At 44.3% G+C, this 20,528-nt stretch overlaps 1 protein-coding gene across 1 annotated transcript in view; it reads left to right on the top strand.

Annotated features, from left to right (window-relative positions):
• Positions 1-20,528, top strand: part of iqgap1 (IQ motif containing GTPase activating protein 1) — a 54,284-nt gene that overhangs the window by 17,991 nt on the left and 15,765 nt on the right. The window contains exons 3-15 of the mRNA XM_084541633.1: positions 3,896-4,052; positions 5,449-5,526; positions 6,343-6,419; positions 8,478-8,545; positions 9,002-9,115; positions 10,643-10,821; positions 11,193-11,280; positions 12,691-12,848; positions 12,941-13,025; positions 13,131-13,294; positions 14,540-14,700; positions 14,793-14,917; positions 16,222-16,385. Of these exons, the coding sequence (XP_084397759.1) occupies positions 3,896-4,052; positions 5,449-5,526; positions 6,343-6,419; positions 8,478-8,545; positions 9,002-9,115; positions 10,643-10,821; positions 11,193-11,280; positions 12,691-12,848; positions 12,941-13,025; positions 13,131-13,294; positions 14,540-14,700; positions 14,793-14,917; positions 16,222-16,385 (1,618 nt within the window). The remainder of the gene's footprint in view (positions 1-3,895; positions 4,053-5,448; positions 5,527-6,342; positions 6,420-8,477; positions 8,546-9,001; positions 9,116-10,642; positions 10,822-11,192; positions 11,281-12,690; positions 12,849-12,940; positions 13,026-13,130; positions 13,295-14,539; positions 14,701-14,792; positions 14,918-16,221; positions 16,386-20,528) is intronic.

Below are 20,528 nucleotides of genomic sequence, written 5' to 3' on the forward strand. Positions count from 1 at the left end.
TGCAGCTACATCAATGCTATACCACTGGCTAGCCACTTATGCTAATTACTATCTTGCTGTGCAGTAGCTCCTTTAAATTCACATTGTAGAAGCCAAATACAAACTGTATACCGTTGAGATTCATTTTAATTAGCCATATATTTGATATCTATCTTGTAATTCAGTTTCCTCATTAAGAAGTTATTTAAAAAAAATCTTATTGTCAAGTGTTGATTATAATGAAAATAATCACTCATATTTAATTGTTTAATCTAACCACTCATTTCACACCACTGATCTGAGCCCAAGCTGCATCACTGCATCGTTTATGATCCTGAACAGTATAAAAGACAGATTTAAGATCTTCGCGGCCATATCGCCCCTCCTCTATCATACTTTCGCACTTTGGCCTGCGTGAGCATGTAATTAAATTGTAATTTATGTTCCGCGTTGAAGCTGTTGAAGCCAGACCCTGCAGACGTTTTAATGTAATGTGACAAATACTCAGTGTCTCCAACTTATAATCATAATTAGTATCGTGTTTTTCTTTTTCACTCGGCTGCTCATTGTTATGATCTGTTCGGTATGACGTGAATGTAGCTTTTGCCTTCAAACGGCATGTCCCGGACGACTCTCATATCTTTTTATCTGTCTTGTATTTATGTTGAGAGTAATTCTGCAGATTCCAGACTTTCATACTTGTCTCTTTTTGTTTGACCGTAGACATGCCTGATCAACTTAACATTTATTTTGGCTGCTCTCTGCTGTCGACATTCTGAAATCCCGTTCATAGCTGCAGTTCTTACTGGTTAAGTGGAGGGTGTGTCCGTGTCTGTGTTGTGTGTGTTTGTGCAAGCCTGGAAAGGGTGTGTAGCCTTGATAAAAGAGCCATTACTTAGTCGTCTTTATGGGGCCTTTCACTGGTCCAGTGTGGAGTGAAAGTCGGGGCTTGTTCCTGGTTGGCAGGCCCAGGCCGCTGCGCCGTGGCTGGGTCACCTCGGCATCAATAGCAGGTCTGTCCGGACGGGTCGTGTCACGACTTCCTGAGAGGGAAGTTGTTTCAGCTGGTGGTTTGCTGGCCTCTGCGCTGCGAAAAGTGTGGGTGTGAACGTGCCTTCATGTGTGTGCATGAGAACCAAGTGTCCTAACAACAGTTTGTAGAAGTTAGCAAATCCCTGAACGGTCCTCACAGCTCCAGTAAATGAAAGCGTGTGCTTGCAGACGAGGAGGGGGGTCCGTCTGTGGGAGGAAAGGAATCTTTTAATCTCACTCAGGATATAGTTAACCTTGTTGCCGCCTGACAAAGCCTTTAGTTACTGTCGAGTGGGAGTGTTTTCTCAGCAGATTACTGTTTGCCTTTATCAAAAGGCCGTGTTTGTCTTCGCTCTGTCTGTCCTCCTCGCCGATGATAAAGTCAAGGTTTTCATAAGCGGAGCCGATATTTGACAACCTTAATAGAGCAGGGCGCAGCTGAATATGATACTAGTCATAAAGAGAAGAATACGTGCAGCCATAGATTTAATTTGCTGCATGAGGCAACAAAAATAAGAGGTGTAAGATAAGAAAATATATCTAGATTTAGGTATAGGTATACATAGATACTTGATAAGGTGCAAAAATATATGTATGGAGGAGCACTGACGTGATTAAGATGGAGAAAAAACTAGTCCTTGAGGTTGGGCAGCTGATGTGGAGTCAGTTTTTATAGCTATAGAAGGAGGAAATGCCACAGAACGCAGCTACAGAACTGGATTGACTCTGAGTAAACTGAGCGACGTGTTCAAACACTGATTGTATTATGTATATATGACAGGGCTGTCTGTACGACCTAGAAATCCAAGCTTGCTCTTCCTCTTTTTTTCTTTTAAATCCGCTCTAGACAATGGGAGTCGTCGAGTCGGAATGATCTGAAGCGGCTTAGATGATTATTTAACAGATTTATGTGTAACGGAGTCGAGTTTGCTGCTTCCTAGTTAATTTATGCGTTTATTTTTGGCTGGCTACGTGCGTAGATTATGGGACGGTGATGGCATTTGGTGGTGGAATCTGGTCCACCAGCCCCCCCCCCCCCCCGCCCCCAGTGTGAGGGCTCAGCAGGTCTCCTCTGTGGCCCAGGGCTGACTCGGGCACACAGCAGGAATGTGACTCCTTAATATGACCTAAAAGAAATGAAATGTCACCCATGAGGAATGCTGGGAACTCTTAAGAGGTTACTGTGGGCCAGGTTAGCTGTTTGTTATCTCGGAGCAGCTGCAGCTCTTCAATGGTGAGGAATTAATAATCCTCCATTGTTGTGTTGTGCGGATAAAGACAGGGTGAAGACGTGAGGGACAGTTGTGCGGTTTCACTCCTGTGATAGTGTCTTGTGCACCAGTTTGACCTTGTTTTACTGGGAAAATTAACTTAGATGCACAATCGCAGTTTCATTTTCTCCTTCGTAATGTTTTAACGGTCAAACTTTGAACTGTTTGGAATGAGCACATAGCCAAACCAGATCCTTTGTGCTTGTTTTACGGCTGCTGTAACCAAAATCCAACATTTACTCTCTATAGTTCAATTATGCCGATCTAAGCAGAATTGTGTATTTATCTAGTATTTATTGTGACAGTCTGAACGTTAGCCACACACCACAGAGCCATTCATAATGTTAATTAACTGGTTTCTTTTGTTAAAACCATCTGGCATTGAGTATTTTTTTTCAGATAAGAGCCAATGTGCTCGCTTTACCGTTATTTATTTTGCACGACTGTAAAATAAAAGAGAAATGAGTGATGTTTCTCTCAATGTGTCGCAGAGCTGTTCAGCTGTCAGGCGTACAGGCGCCTGTATCTGATTGATTTGGAAGTTTATTAGCAGCAAAAACAGGTTGCGCAATGGAATAAGATAAGGCTTTAATGAATCACCAGAGGAGGAATCAGATCGAGATATTAGATGATGGCAATCAGAGTCAGAGCGGGGGTAAAAACTAAATCTGGACTTCCCTGAGAGGCTGTCAGGCTGCATCCTGCTGGGGATGGCTGCTGCCGTCAAGGAGTGTCATTGCTATGGGGTGGGGGTGCCTGGTCTGGTCTAGGTGGGTGCTACATGTCTAAGTAACATCCACACCAATGAATGCCAGGTCCAGAAGTTTCCCAGCAGAACATTGAACTGTCACAAGATGGTCAATGTTATTTACTTATCCTGTCAGTGGTCATAATGTTGTGGCTGATTGGTGTATTGTTCATATTCCTCTATGTCTGTGGCAGAGTTGGATGACAGATCAATAAAGGAAAAAAAAAATGATTATTATTAATTAAAAAATCTTCATACTCTTGGTATTTTAATATTGTCTGAGCTGAGGCTGAGCTTCCAGGTTGTTGGACAGTCAGACAATAAACCTGTTCGTGTCGTTCTACACGAGAAGGAGAAGTGGTAAAATATAATCAGTTGACTGCAGCAGCCTGACTTGCATGCACCAGTCGTCTAACGTCATTCTTTCAGATCTTATTTAATCAACAGGAAACAGGCGCCAAGTAATAATCACTTGATGTGATTAAGAGGAGTGACTTTTAAATGCTTAAGCGCAAATTTCTTTGTATAAATGTTAAGCTACTTGAATTTAAATGTAACCTTTGGGCACCTCCACATCCTCAGACTGCACAGTCAGAACTGTACTCTCAGTTTCACAACGTTGCTGCGTTAACTTGTTTGACTGCAGGGTAAACTGTGCCTGCATGCGGCAATTAAGTTACTGTGGAAGTTGACGTAACCCTGAACAGTGCTGTATATTTACAGGACATCCCATCGCGCAACATTCATTAGCTTTTGTAAAAACAGATAAAAACGGTCCAGCAGCTATAATTACATGAGCCTTAGTATGTGTTTGCTCCTCCTTGTAATTGATTGTAAATAACATGTGTTGCCGTTCTCCTTGCAGATGGATGGAGGCCTGCCTGGACGAGGAGCTGCCTCCGACAACGGAGCTGGAGGAGGGCTTGAGGAACGGCGTCTACCTGGCCAAGCTGGGCAACTTCTTTGCCCCGCGCACAGTTTCCCTCAAGAAGATCTATGACCGCGAGCAGACGCGCTACAAGGTGAACGCACGCTGTCAAAATCTTAAAACGTATATGAGACCTTTGGACAAACAGTTTCTGCAACTGTTGTGTGCAATTCCCATGCTATGTTAATGTGCTTTGGGCAGAAAAAAAAACTGGGCTGTAAGAAGATTAAATGGAAAAGAAATATGTACATATGTTAAAAACATCACCTGCTTGGAGTTTGACTTAGAAACGTCAATAAAGAAAGACTAATCTGCTCATGAACCAGAGAGTGTTGTTGAGGATCTTATTCTGGTAGAAATGTACAGTACTCCTCTAAGATCATCACTAAGAAACCGGAATAAAAACAGCCACAGCTAGAATGAAAATAACATCACTGTAAAACCACTGAGGCTGAACTCAAACTTAGATAATATATATATATAAATACAGAGCCAACAATGCTCGCGTGGAGCATGTGGGCGTTGAGACCTTTCTAAAACTATGCTTGGCTGAGTATTTTTAACAGAGATATGCTTTTATAGCTTTTATAGAGTCTACACAAAATACCTGAACTGTTTGGAAGACAAAAGGAGACTTAGCTTTAGAAACGCAGACAAAACACTTTTGTGGAGCGCTAGACACAAAACAAGTCGTATAAAAAAAAAAAAACAAAGGAAGGAAGTTGAAAACAAGGATGACTGGACCTGTAGACGTTTCATCCAAGTAGCTTCTTCTTATATATAACGTCACTGAGAACAATCACAAGTCTTAATTGATGATACACAGATCAGCCACAACATTATGACCACTGACAGGAGAAGTGAATAACATCTTGTGACAGTTCAGTGTTCTGCTGGGAAACTTCTGGACCTGGCATTCATTGGTGTGGATGTTACTTAGACATGTAGCACCCACCTAGACCAGACCAGGCACCCCCACCCCATAGCAATGACACTCCTTGATGGCAGCAGCCATCCCCAGCAGGATGCAGCCTGACACAGACACACACACAAAAACACTTTAGGAACAACTAAAAAAAACATGAAGAACTGGCCTCCAAATTCACTAGATCCCAAACTGATCAAGTATCTGTGGGATGATCCACAGAGGCCCCTCCCCTCAAAGGCCCCCCACTAACAACATTGTGTTGCAAGACACCACAGGACACCCTCAGAAGGCCCATGTCCATTCTCTGATGAGTCACCACAAGGGAGACCTACGCAGTATTAGGAAGGTGGTCATAATGTTATGCCTGATCAGTGTATATTTGTGGTTCTCTAAGTCTTGAGTCTAAAAAGTTTAGTTTTATGTTTTTGATGTGTAGTAGACCAGTTGGCCCATCGTTTTCCACTTCCTGTCCTGTCACCATGACGACCGAAGCCTTTTAGGTGAGACTGAAGCCTCCTTGTTCTTCTCTGACGTTTGGTTTCTTTCTTTCTTTCTTTTACAGGCGACCGGTCTCCATTTCAGACACACAGACAATGTCATCCAGTGGCTCAACGCCATGGCGGAGAAGGGTCTGCCGAAGGTGAGCTCCACCTCCGACACACAACCCGCTCTCACCTGCAAAAGAACCTGCTGCCACGATTCATAGCAGATCTATAAACGTCTGGTTTCGCTTTTCATGCTCAGTTTGGTTTGGGATCGATTTCCTGCCTCCAAGGCGGTGAATGGTGCCGGTTAGTGTCAGAGCAGTATGGAAACGGATTTGAGTTTTGCTTGAGATAAAGTTAAAGTACATTTTTGAAAGATTCCTTTGTCAAAGCTCCAATATTAAAGATTTAACAAGGCTGCTCAGGTGTTACTGGCTTGTATGAGCTATGTCTTTGGAGGAAACGCCAGGCTTTTATAAGATCATGAATGAAGTTATATTTTATAGCAAAAAAAAAAAATAAAAGGTCTGCAACAAGCTCTGTTAGTAGTTGAATTTCATACTGTGGTATAATGAGCTGAAGCCTGGAATAGTAAATCCTTCCAGTGAAACTGTTTCATAGGAAATATGCAGAAATGGCCCTTGAAGGCCCTTAAAAGGATTAGACACTCTAATAGAAGTAAACAGTACCCTATTATAGAGAAGTTTCCATCCTGTGAAAACACACACACACACACCCTCCTAAGAAACTGAATACTTGTCATTACGTTGGCAGGAAAAATAAAATATACGAGCCCAGAATATCACCGACTGGCAGCTCGGGCAGAAACTCTCCGTAGCCTCGGCTGCGACGGTGCCAGGGCGTGTGATCGCACATTTACGTTGTGTAATCCTGCATCCTGAATCGCTTCGCGTGCTGTGACATGACGGCCTGAATCGTGCTTGTCCTCATTAACCCGCTCTGTGTTTCAGATCTTCTACCCCGAAACCACAGACATATACGACAGAAAGAACATGCCACGCTGCATCTACTGCATACACGCCCTCAGGTTTGTGTTATCGGATTCTTCCTCTGCCAATTTGCTCCCGAAAGCTTTTAGAAGGGAGAACAATCACGTCAGTGTGTGTTTTTTAAATGGCATGAATTCCCTTCATTCACTGCAAACTGTTGCTGCTCCCTGGACGTACGCGTTGTTGGTGCGAGCTTGTTTTTTTAAAGCTTTTATAAGGTGAACGGTGCAGTTGTTCAGCAGAAAGGCATTCAGTGGAACAGAGCAGGTTGTTTTAATGGAGCATTCCAGCTCAGGTGAAGTGGATGCAGAGGCCTTCGATGTCAGGAAGCCATGGTGGAGCAGAGGCAGGGTGTTGGTGTGTATATTTGGGCTTTAACAGCTAGAAACAACGTTGACTGTGTTTACATGGACAGTTTATCTTCCAACCTGATCAGTCACTGTAGGACTTTGTTGACAACGTGGTTCTGCAGCTGTGCAGCTGGAAATAGAACAGAAGAAGAAGAAGAAGTTTTTTCTCCATCTTAATCAACAACACTGAACTGATAGAGTAAAGGAGGGGTTTAGTTTAGTAGCCACATACAGCCCCAGTTTGACCTCAGGCAGAACGGACCAGTTACATAACAACATGATAACCTATAAATAAAGACAACTCCATTTGGGCACATTTCTGTTCAGTCCTGGGTCTCAGTGTTGTCTTTCTGTCCACTTGTCTTACTAAAACAGTGGACAAATCAGGAATAGCAGTCTTCTATTTAATTAGACCCTCTGATGGGCCACGTGTTTGACACCTGTCGAGTAGAAGAAGGAAGGAAGGACAGGAAGAAACGGAGACTGAGGAGGAGTAGGAGAGAGGATGAGGAGAAGGAGGAGGAGGAGAAGAGGAAATAGGAGGAGGAAAACAAGGATGAAAAAGGGGAAAGAGAAGAAGTATATTCTCCGCATGTGTCCAACCCCCGAATATCTAGAGTCTTAGAAGACAAACCAAGATGTCTCCGCGTCTCCAACGTTGCCGTCCACATGGATTCCAGCTTGGTTCATCTTCAAAGTAAGAGGGAGAAGGAGGAGAGGAGAGGAAGGGGGAGGAAGGAAACAAGAAGGAGGAGGAGGAAGAAGAAGAAGTCAAAAAAGACTTTACTGATGGACGAGGATGAGAAAAAGGAAGGAGGGAGAGGGAGAAACGGAGGAGGAGGAGGAGGAGTAGAAGAAAGGATGAGGAGGAGGAGGAGAAAGACAAGAAAGAAAGAGAAGGGGAAAATATGCTGATGAAGAAGAAGGATGAGAAGGATAAAGATGAAGAAAAGAGTATGAAGTATGTTCTCCTCCATGTTAGTGTCCAACCCTGAATGTGTAGAGTCTTAGAAGATGAACCAGGATGTCTCCACGTCTCCAACTTCTCTGTCCACAATGATTCCATCTTGGTTCATCCATGTTTCTGTCCCTCACCTGATGTTTACTCCACGTGGAGCAGACATGCTCAGAGAGAATGGATTTATTCCAGTAACCAGAGAGAAACCAGCAACATCAAGAGTTCACATGGTTTACATAGTGTCCATGTAAAAGTGTCCTCATTCAAATTTAAATTTAAAGACATCTGTATGCTATAAACATCCTTTGTCCAGTGGTTTATCTTGAGCAGCTGTGCAGCTACATTATAAGATGATAATATTTATGCACGTCGTTCTGCTCTCTGATCCTCCTCTGCACAATTAAATGAAGTCTGCCACGTGTGAAGTCATTAGACTTGAATTCTATTATGCTGTTTTTAAATATAAATATAAAAAGTGTCTGAGCTTTATTGTTTTCCTCACGATGTGATGAAGCAGATGCCAGCAGCTGCCCCTCGCTAATCTGCAGCGACAGCCTGGTACTTTAACAAAACGTCTGTTTCTTAAACCGTGGCTCAACCTGAGCCTTTGAACCGCTCACACCTCCTCTGATTTATGCTGCCGCAGTCGTAGCGAAGACGTGATTCGTCTCGCCTTTGATGCTGCGCTGTCCCCGGCCTTGTTTGACATTCCTGTCTTCTGCTGCTGCTGCTGCTGCTGCCGGCTGTGTCCTGTTTCCTAATGACTTGTCCTGTGTCTCCTCCTGCAGCCTGTACTTGTTCAAGCTGGGCCTGGCCCCTCAGATCCAGGACCTGTACGGAAAAGTGGACTTCACGGGTAAGCATGCGGCCTTGAACGTGAGTCCTGTGTGTGTCCTGTGAGTCTCTGCTAACCCACTTATCTGTGGTGTTGAGTCCGGAGCGTCACACAGGCGTTGCCAGAGTTTAACACGGGTTGTTTTTTTTTAAAATGTGCCGAATCCGTGTGCTCCCTGAAAGCAGCTCTGAGAGTAAAGGGCACCGGAGGAGCCGCTGGAAATGTGAAAGTCATTAGTAATTGTGAGAGCTTTTCCTGTTCCGTTGTGTTCCCGCTCTGCTCCCTGCCCCAGAGCCAGTCCCAGAGATCTGATTATCACCCGTGAGCCAGGAACAGTCTGTCTCCACAGTCTCTCACTTCCCCAGCTTCCACCCCCCCCCCCCCCCCCACATCCCCACATTTGCTCCTCTTACTCTTTTTTCTTCTTTTTTTTTTCTCACTGGACGGATCTGTTCCTTCTGCTCTGTCTCTTCCCAGAGGAGGAGATCAACAACATGAAGAGTGAGCTGGAGAAGTATGGAATCCAGATGCCCGCCTTCAGCAAGATCGGCGGGATCCTGGCCAACGAGCTCTCTGTGGACGAGGCTGCATGTGAGAGGGGGGGCGAGGGTGTCACGGGGCGAGGGCACGATCTTAATCAGCGCATGCTTTGATAATTAGAATGCAAGAATACTTTGCACTTTACAAATGTTCACCAAAGAAAACCCAATTAGTTTTCTAAGCACAAACCTAATTTCTCTCTGAATAGAGGTTATTTTTGTCTTATTTTCATAGACAAAGTTCCTCCAAACTTCCAGGATAATGATTCCTCCTCTACTTTATCACTCTCTTTCCTTTAAAGTTGCAATAGAATAAATACTTTTTCATATGTTAAAAGCAAATTCATCCCTATTAATCCACGCTACTAGCTACTAGTGAACTCCTTTCCGACGGTTCGCCACCTTTAGCTGCAGCTCCATAAAGAAATCTAATCTCATATTCAATAAATTAAAATATAGTGGCTTATTTCCTGTCCCACGTAATCTGAGAGGACTATTGGCCGGGAAGCGTTTTGCTTAGTTTAGTGTGAAACAGAAGGAAACAGCTAGCCTCGCTCTGAAAGAAGCCATGAAATAGAAATTATCATCGTCACACATCGGTTTTCGTAGTGACACTACAACAATCTATGTGCTAACTGCATGTGTGAGCTGCTAGTAGGGAGATCTGTTTATTGTTTGTTTTCTGCAGACTTCTTACTAAACTATTAGTCTCCTGGCCGAGCCTTTAAATGCAGCAGACGGGTGTGAAGTGAGACGTGGTGTCGCTAGTGAAAACATTCTAATACAATAGTCCTGCACAGAGTCACCTCTTCGTTAAGGTTCAAGGTATTCAGCGTTAGTTTGAGTATAATAGAGGCTGTGGTTGATAGTTCTGTTGAGTCTGGTTGTACCGACACGTGTTCCTGATATTTTGACAGACCCATTTTAAGTCAGTGGGCTGGGCCGAGTGACCAAGGCCAAGGCCGAGTAGTTTCTGCATCAACTGAACGTTAGAATGCATTTCCTTCCACTGGTATACCTAATATTTTGTCAATTGGAGTGCACATCGTCTCCCCAGACGAATCGTTCTTGCACAAAACCTGTTTTATTGTTACAGTAATTGTAATATTCGTGATTTGTATCTGAAGTTATCACGGGTTTGCACATACATCTCTGCAGTAACTTCATATGTGCAAACACGTGCAATGATTTCTCACAACAACATGCAACACAAACAAGTGCAATAATTACATGCGATGTGCAATAACAGTGACAACAGACACGTCAAGACATTCTATTCTACTCTTCCATTCATGATCAAGCCTCTGCAGGCTAAATCCAGCGTCCTGCTCCGCCCTGAGCTAGGCTGAATAGCACAAACTCTTTTAATTCAGTCCAGTTTAACAGCACCACAAACTACATCCTCCAAAACTGGTGAATCACCACCTTTCTGACGCCGTTTCTGCATCAACTGAACATTAGAACAGTCATGAATATGCAGGACTGTTATATTAGGAAGCGTGTGTCATCACCGGTGTACCTAATGTTTTGGCGAGCGAGTGTATAAGCTCACTGAAGCTCTCCTCTCTCCTGTCCTTAGTGCATGCTGCTGTGATTGCCATCAACGAGGCCATTGATCACGGCGTACCAGAGGGAACGCTCACTGCTATGCAGAACCCCAACGCCATGCTGGTCAACCTGGATCCAAACTCCGCCGCCACGTACCACGAGACACTGTACCGGGCCAAGGGAGAGAAGGTGGCCAACTCACGCAAGCGGGTAAGAGGCCTCGAAGCTCAGCTGCCGGTGGGCGGTGAATGTCGGGGTGTTGGTTTCCCAGAGCCAGAAATGAAAGGCCAGAAATTTCCATACTAATTAAAAACTTTTTGATTAGAAAATAATTACACACGCCGCTACAAGCTGAAGAAAGAAACTTTTGGCATTGGATGGCAAAGTGTGGAAGCAACACAAACCAGCTGGGCATTAAAGATTAAAGCAGCCGGTTTAAATAAACAGAGGCTGGTGGATGAAATCAATCCATCCCCCTCTGACAGCGGCTTTCTTGCAGGGATAAATAAATGCAGCATGTGTCGTGATTTATGTTTTTGCCACAAGTCGAAGCAAATAAATGAAAGAAATCACTCTCGCAGCAAATGGAGAACGCCGACGCAGAGAGAGACATCTACGACGAGCTTCTGACCCAGGCTGAGATCCAGGGCAATGTCAACACGGTCAACGGTGAGACTCCTGAACAATGCACGCGGTTCTTCTTCTCGTTCAACAGTTTTTCTTTATTTTATATCATTGTAGATTAATACAGAAGACAAAGAGGTAGAAACTACGAAGGAACACTTTGTAAATTAATCAGAAAATGTTTTATGTTTTATATTTCTTTTGCTTTGATGACACTTTTGCACATTTCCCTCTCGATCGACCTCAGGAGGTCGTCACCTGGAACGGTATTTGGGTGGACTTTCTTTCCTCCTTAATGTGTTTTGGCGCCGTCAGTGTTGCTGTGCAGACTTAGGGTTGGTCCACGGTGTTTGACTGCAGTTCTAATCCTTGTTATGGCAAGAGCAACTCAACTAAGTGAAGAGAAACGACAGCCCATCATCGCTTTGACGCGTGAAGGTCGGTTAATCTGGAAAATTTCAAGACGTTTGAATGTGTCCTCAAGTGCAGTAAAAAAAAAAAACATCAAACGCTCTGATGAATCTGGTTCTCATGAGGATTATGAGGATTAGACTTCAAGTTCAGACACATCTCAACACCAACAGTTCGCAGGAGGCTGAGTGAATCAGAAGAAGAAGAAGGAAGAATTTATGTGAGATGCATAAAAGTTGAGCGAAGGTTTCTACATCTGTGGTTCCCACCATGAAGCAACGGAGGAGCTGGTGTTACGGTGTGTGTTCTGCCACAGCATTCTTCAGCAACACCCCATCTCACCTAACACACCTCCAGGCTATGTAAGGACTGTTTGACCAAGAAGGAGAGTGATGGACCTGGCTGGACAATCATCAACACCTAAAACCCAGTTGGGACGGGTTGGACGATAAAGTGAAGGCAAAGCAGCAGACACGTGTTCATCACAGACTGTCAGCTAGCTGTCATCAAAGCAGAATAAATCTAAGACATATTCTGGTTTTATTCGCACTTTCTGTCTCCTACATACTCCCGCTGTGAAGTTTCTCAGTCATCCAGGTCACGGTATATCCAAAATGAAGCCGAAAAAGCATTAAAAAAGCACTAAAAAAGCGTAAACAAAAAGGCAACTGGATTTGTAGAGTTTTTTAGAAGTTGTTTCACTACCCATCCGAGTATCTTCTTCAGTTCTAGGGGACTGGTGTGGAGGTTTGAGGTTTAAATAGGAAACTTGCTTGTTTGTGTAAACATTTAATCCTATTTAAACCTCAATTTTCCCACCAGTCCCCTCGAACTGAAGAAGCTACTCGGCTGAGTGGTGAAACGTCTTCTCAAAAAAAACTCCAGTTGCCGTTTTTTGACTCTTGTTGGTGTCCCTTCATATTTTAGACGTCGTCGGTATTAATCTAAAATGCAGAAAATAATAAAAAAGAAAAGAAAAAACACTGGACGAGAAGGTCCGTCCGGCCGTTTGACACTCGTATAACGTCAACCCTTCTCCAACAGTGAGCAACGCCACGAGTGCAGCTGAGCAGGCTCTGCTGAGCGGCAACGAGGATAAGTTGTACGAGGCCCTGAAGGCCATGGGCGTCCACAACCTGCAGCCCCAGAACAAAGGCTGGTACCTCAAACAGCTGCAGGGCGACCGAGAGAATAAAGAGCAGGTATGGTCACGTTGTACATTAACAGTCTGTTGAGAAAATTGCTGCTTCTCCGTCTCCTCATCATCATCTCCTCCTGACTTTATCCCTATTAGACGTCTCCGGGAGAAGCTCTCACTAAGGACGAGCTGCAGAGTGGTGTCGACGTGGCCAATGGGATCGCAGAAGGATACGTAAAACGTGAGCTCAAATCGTATTATCTCTCAACTCTTGGCGGCCGACTCCTACCCCATCAGAGCCTTGTCTTATAACTCTGTCTGTTTTTTATTGTCTGTGTTTGCGTAGTGTTGAAGGCGGTGGAACGCATCAACGCCGCCATCACAGCCGGCGTGCCAGAGAAGACGGTCGAGGAGCTGATGAACCCCGACGCTCAGCTGCCCCAGGTCTACCCGAGCGCTGCAGACCTCTACCAGAGAGAGCTAGCCAGCCTACAGCAGCAAAGCGCGGAGGTACGACACATAAATGATATATAAAGAACCCAAACCTTAAAAACCTTGCTGGCGTGAAAACACGGAACCATGTGGCTTTGAGGCTTTGAGGCTAAATTACAGGACTGGGTGCAGTTTATATCACCACAGGTGTTCTGTATTGTAGTCTAGTTTGTTTTATGTTTAACTAATAAGTCTAACACGGAACAAAACTGACAGACAGATAAATAAATAGATCTCAGACTGTTTTCCATCTTTCTTCTGGAGTGATCTTTGTTGGTGGACCACTCCTGTGGAGGGGAACAGTTGTCTTCAATCTGTCTGACTGTGGATTATTTGTGGGTTCTAAACTCTTTACAGATGGTTTTGGAACCTTTTCCAGCCTGATGAGCAACAACAACTCTCTTTCTCTGAGCTCCTCAGAAAGCTCCTTTGTCCGTTGCCGTCATACATTTCCATAAACGTGTGTTGTGAAGATCAGACAAATCAGACAAATCCCTGATTTATTTAAACTAAACCAGGACCTGAACCACACCTGAGTCTCATTACATTGATGGTGGACTCTAATTTGGCTTTGAAATGAACTTCTAGAGATGCACTTACTTTTGCACATCACAGATATGTAATATTGGCTCATTTTTTTGACTAAACAAACAGACAAATATATTATTTTTATCTTAATTTCTTAATTGGGTTCGCTTCATCTACCTTCACTACTTGTATAGAAATCTCCTGATGTTTTAAATCATTTTTATGCATTTTTATAGACAAATACAAATACTTTACAAATACTTTTAAGCAACACTGTATATATGCAGTATTCAAGGATATGAGAACATGGGGTAAATATAATATGTATATATACGACATACAGGACATCAGGATGTAAATATATGGGGTAAATATACAATATATAATATTATTACATATGGAATATAAATATATGCATCATACAAAGAGTAGCAAGTACAAAGCAAGGGACAGAGCATAAAGTGTGCATGTGCAATCTAATGCAGACGGTACAAAACAATGCAGACGGTGCAAATGGTGCACACTCCCACAAAACAAGCATTAAAAGCGATCGCCCCAGGAAATTATGTTGATATCCTTTTACTATATTATGGTCTCTTATTGACCAAACAGTTAAATTGATATTGGAACGACTAGTTGCATTCTTAAAGTCACATTTCTGATATTTTTAGTATTAAAGTTCCTCCTCCAGCAGTCTTCTCGCGTGCATTAAATCCGAGGCTTCTTCCCCCGAAGGGCAACCTGTCCCACCCTGAGCTGCTCGTTGCCGTGGAGATGCTGTCCTCTGTGGTGCTGATGAACGAGGCGTTGAACGTCGGAGACCGAGCCGGCCTCTGGAAGCAGCTGTCCAGCTCCGTCACCGGACTCAGCAACGTGGAGGATGAGTACGCGCAGAGGTGAGCGAACCGCAGCCAGGCCAGGCTGCCTCGACACATTCTGGGACGTCTACCTGTGGCAGGTTGTTCATGTGATCCTTAATGCTCCGCAGATACATGGATGAGCTGATGCGTCTGAAGGCTGCAGCCAGAGAGGAGGGCAGCGACTATCTCACCTGGAACGACATTCAGGCTTGCATCGACCAAGTCAACCTGGCCGTGCAGGAGGAGCACGAACGTAAGAGAATGACGGCCACGTCCATTTACACCGAGAGAATTAATCTTATTATATTAATTGATTGTTACTGTACAATCAAGATCATGCTTCAGTGTTGCATAGACACAGTTTTCTGCTGAGAAGCATTTATTTTTCTGCACACACACAAACGAAAGTTTTAGAGATTCAAATTCATGCAGATTTATTTGTAGCACAGGTGTCAAACACATGGCCCGCGGGCCAAAACCGGCCCGCCAGAGGGTCGAATCTGGCCTGTAGCATAAGATTACATAGAAGACTGCAACTTGTCAATGAAAATAACTGCTATTCCTGATTTGTCCACTGTTTTAGAACGAGGACAGTGTGCTCAAATTGCACTTATTATTCTTAAGAAATTTCATTTTTTTTAAACGGAAAGTTTATTAAATGAAAACATTCTGCTAATTTACTTGGAAAAAATCTGGAGCTGGAACTAAAATGAGTTTGACACCCGTGTTTTATAGGTTTACAAAGGCTGATTCACAGATACAAACCGTGGAACTATTTATGAACGTGTCTTAACAAACCCAACATTATTCTTGGCTCTAATTTGAGCACGTAATCACTCAGGTGCCAGTTCATTATGTACAGTAGTGAAAATGATCCTCAGTCTGCTTGCAGTCACTCCCCCTGCTATTCATTAGCTTATGATTACACACTCACTTGCCAAAACATTAGGTACACTAGTGAAAATGAATGCAGTATTCATGTTTATGGTTGTAATTCAACAGGATGATCATTTTGGAGGATGTAGTTTGAGGTGCTGTTAACCTGGATTCAATTAAAAGTGTTTCTGTTGTTTAGCCTAGCCCACTCATTTGAAATGGGGTTGTCAAAATAATAGGAACATGTGTCTGTACCTTCAGGAAGCTAAGATCTAGTGCAGGAATGCATTCATTTTCACTTGTGCACGTAATGAACTGACAAGTGAGTGCATATACAGTAAATATACACACGTTTGCTTTCTGAACTACATATTTATGCAAATTAAAAAAGATTCAGACCTCAAACAGTTTTAAAAATAGTAGCCAGCTAAGCTAATAGGCTAATAGACGCTGATAAACATCTCAAAATGCATTTAATTTTGTAGTATTTAGAAATGCATTTGCTCAGGAAAGTTATTTTATTGACAACAACATACCGACACACTCAGAAGTAAATTTTTCTGCTGCTTTATTTTGAGTTTTAATCGTCAGACCGTGCTCTCACCCTTCTCATCCGAACATATTATCGTTTAATCAACACACTCGTGAGTCTCATCTGAGCGTCTGCTCGTGTGCTTGCAGGCATCGCAGCCATCGGTCAGATCAACGAGGCTCTGGACGACGGCGACCCCATGAAGACTCTGGCCATGCTGCAGAACCCCTCGGCCAAGCTGACCGACGTGGACCCGTCCGTGGCTCAGCACTACCACGACAAGCTGCTGGAGGCGCGCAGGGAGAAGGCTCACGTAAGACACCGCCGTATCTCTCTGCTGCATGAAACGAAGCTGGATGTAGGAAATAGATTTTCAGGTTACAGATAAGTCTTAGAGGTCCAGCGTCCCATTTGCTTCTTTCATGTGTATCTAGTATTACTTTGACATTATGCAAACGCTTCATGCAAACGGGACCTGGCTCCAGTTGCATCCAGACATTCACACAGTCTAGGCCTTTATTACTGCAGCTCACACACTGAGCACATGATGCAGATAGTTTGCTTTCATTGCTTGGTCCCTGGGAGCCGGTTAGTAGGAGAAAAATGCAGCCGAGATGTTTGGTTTCTGCTTGTAGCTCCGAAATATTATCAAGGTGTCAGATCAGTTTGATAAATCCTGCACATAAATGACATTTAATATTTTATTTCGCATCGTCCAAAGCGTCAAATTAGATAATGCATGTCATTCACAAGACTAAAAACTAACCCTCCCCTCCCCGCCGTCTGTCAAGATTGCAGTTTGAAATTCAGAAGTCCATGCAGAACATCTTTCACGCCGCTCCTTCCAAGTGGGTGATGAGTGCTCTGCAAATACAAATGCTCAAATCCCCCCAGTTGGTCATTGAGGATGTAGCGGATCCTCTCCAGATGGAGGGTCTCGGTCAAGTGCGGTCATCCATGTTTTAAGAGTCGGCCCTTCATTTTGCTTTTTTAAACTGGAGAAGAATAAGTCTCTCTGCACAGAGCAAACCACGGGACGAGAGGTAAAGCTGTCCACCATTGAGGTTCTCGGACTGTTCCGATGCATCCAGTGTAATCAAAGTAGTATCTGGATGAAAAGAATTACAATAATCTAACTTGGAATATTCTGCAATTGAGAACACAACTAGGCTGTGGTGTAAATCTGCTGCAGCATGCCCGCACTCGTCACCAACAGGTGAAACTTCTGTGAAAGTTTTGAGTAACCTCGCCTTTGGATAATGCAATCTGTGCAGGATTTTAGATTGCGTCAGACAGTGTTGTGCGTTAATAGGACAAGTATTGACATATATTCGGTGTGGGGCATTGAACGCGTTCATATTTTTGTGCGAAGTGTGAACTGGATGCATCATTTTTCCAGCTGTGAGCGTAGACGTGAGTCGGCTGGGGCAGCTGAAAGAGAAGCCGCAATCCACACAAACGTTTCCTAGTGTATACAGTCAGTGGTTGTTCAAAGAAGCAGCACAGATCCTGGCGGAAAGAAATAAGACGGGCTGGGGATGGATGGGCAGGTCAGTCAGAGAATCTACTGAACAAGAAGAGCTTGAAGCCGCTAAAAAAAAAACTTATCACGAACCGTTCATTTTGGAGTCTGTGAACTTAGCTCAAAATTAAAAAAAATGAACTTGAACTAGTTCACTTTTATCTGTGGGAACTGAACTCTGAACTAGTTCTTGTTTAGTGCGAACGTGCACAACACTGCATATACAGCATTTAACCTTCTGTGCCGGATTTCTTCACTGATTTCCATTCCCAGTTCTTTTTTCTCAGTCTTCCTTAAAACGACGAGAATCTATTTGTCCCATTTCAGGACAAGTGAGTGTCATGAATAAATGAAACAGGATGTCATTCAGATATTCAGTCCTCAAGATCCATCTCATCTGCTGCTGCTGCTTCTACCTCGAACTCATTAAGATGCTTTTTGACGGTGTTCCTAGCGTTCGTAACGTGATGCAGGACCTGAAGGCCGTCAAAACTTAAATGGAGCGTTTGACGTTTTACTGCCGTCCCTATCGCGGTGCTGGATAGATTATATTAGTGAATGTTTAGTGAAAGGGATCATATCATCATCAGAGTTGTGACTCAGCCTCTCTAAGCCTCTCATGACTGGAGCGGCAGACGCTGATGTCATGGTGCGATCATCTTTTTCCCCCCTCCCCCGACTAGTTCGCTTCCTGTTAAATATGTGGGACGTCTGTGTCTACGTCCTCATTGCTCTCTAAATCTTTACGAGGCGTCACGTGGTGTCCTGCGAGCTCCCGGAGCTAAAGGGAGATCTTTCCCCACCGAGAGTGGTTGACTCCCTCGGGCTCATTTGCCTGTGCTATCGGTGCTGGAGGGACGTGAGCCGATGCTTGTGGTTCTTAGACATGTGTGTGTGTGTGTGTGTGTGTGTGTGTTCGCGTTTGTGCAGCATGTTTGCATATGACGTCACAAGCAGGCCCGCCTTGTGTGGGGCTGCTTTCCTGTCTGACGGCTGCAGGTCAAAGTGCAGGAGCTGGTTATAGATTTACAGCGGCGCGTCAAGGTGCAGAGGAGGTGAAAGTAATCCCTACCAAATATAACCTCATGAGTTCAACGCTCCCTCCCACGGTGCATGCATTTCTTTTTTTTTTTTTTGTTTAATCCTTTGTGGGCACAGTAGAGGAAGTTCCTTATCAAGTTTAGGCTCCAGAATACTTGGCCGCTGCCCTCGCTGTTTTAAAAGTCATCACTTATATCTAAAATCTTGAAAACATCATTTGGGAACTCGCCTTTAAAAAAAATAGAAAAAAAGAGGAAAAAACACGGAGAGGAAAAACATGGAGCTATTTTCCTACTGATTTCACAGGCGTAGGAAATAACAAGCCGGGCCTCAGTCGTTTGCTTCCATAAAAGGGCACAAAGCTGACCACTAAATTAAACGGGCTAGGCCCATGGGCACACACACACACACACACACACCAATCTCCTGGTTGTCGACTGGTGAATGCGGCCGGTTGAGGTGAGGAGCCGAAGACACAGGAAGTGGTTAGGCCTTCCTGTTGGTCGATGCCAGTGAGGTATGTCCCAGACGAGAGGGAAGGCTCGGTGAGGGATGATGAGGACCCACGTGGGTGAGAGCTGCGAGACGGGACGCCTCCGGGTGACGCGAGGTCAGCGGAAGTTTGAAGACGAGCGACGGGGGCTTGTTTTTTAGCCCGTGGTTCAGTTTGCGGCGGGCCCCTTGGTGTCGCCTCATTAACTGAGCAGCATTAGAGTTAGAGGTTAGTCAGAAAGACGGTCAGGCTTAGAAGTTGGCTTTGACTGTGCGCTCAGGGCCGAGCCTAGATAAACAGCAGGAAGTCCTGCCCAGACTCCCCCTGACTAACAAGCTAAATATTGTCCACTATGCCTCTTCAGATGATTATCACTTGACTATGAAGCTGCAGCACTGAGCAGCTGGGACTCGGTGTTCAAGCTTTGTGTATGAATGATCTCATGGTTTCCGAGGAAGTAAAAGAAAAAAAAAAGAGGCGTTGTGTCGAAGAAACGTACGTGAATGATGCAGAAATATCTACTCAACCCCCTCCGCTTTCAGTTCCTCCTTTTTTCCCATGATGTGCCTCTAATACGTGCACCCAACCCCTGTCCCTTACCCGCTCGGGCTGAGCAGCAGCACCGCGCCCTGTCTAGCTCCTCCCGCCAGCTGCATTGACTCATCCCCCTCAAACAGCAATTAGAGCGCCAAGTGCAAATACACAAACGCTAATCATCTCCCTCTCTCCCAGGTACGGCTGTGTTTACTATAAATGCAGAGCTCACTGGACTCCCCGTGCATTCTGCTGCAGAAGTTAGATTTAGATCCCCCCCCCCCCTTCCCCCATAACCCCCCTCCATCTTGCATAAGAACACGCTAAGGTCGGGTATCAGTCTAACCCGCCCACTGCTTTCACACATCGTGCACACACCTCTTCCTCTCATCTACGCTGAGGCGGGACATGAAGGGGGCGGGGAACACACACACACACAAAAAGGAGGGAGGCTGTTGTAACCAGGCCCTAGAAAGCAGCAGCAACCGGTTGCTCTTTATACCGTGGCAGAGTGCGCCATCTGGAGGCAGGTCTGCTCCACTGCAGTTCATATCTAAAGTTGATTTTGTGAAGTTACGTGACTTATAGAAGGTACACTGGAATACTGAGGCCAGACAGAGTCGGTGTGAGGGCATGTTGTAGCAGCTGCAGCACAGCTAACTGAAAAAAAAAAATAGAAAACAATGCAGCTCGAAGAGACGCAGTTATTCCACAGCTGAATGAATCCATCATGTAATGGTTTCTAATCAAGTCTGATGTGTTTTGTATTTTTTTTTTTTTATAATACTGGGATTATGACCAAAACTAATCACCCACAAGGGAAATTGCTTCGTCACAGTAGCTTAGTTGCACATAAAAAAAACACT

This window comes from Chelon labrosus, assembly GCF_963514085.1.
Source record: "Chelon labrosus genome assembly, chromosome: 3".
Lineage (NCBI taxonomy): Eukaryota > Metazoa > Chordata > Actinopteri > Mugiliformes > Mugilidae > Chelon > Chelon labrosus.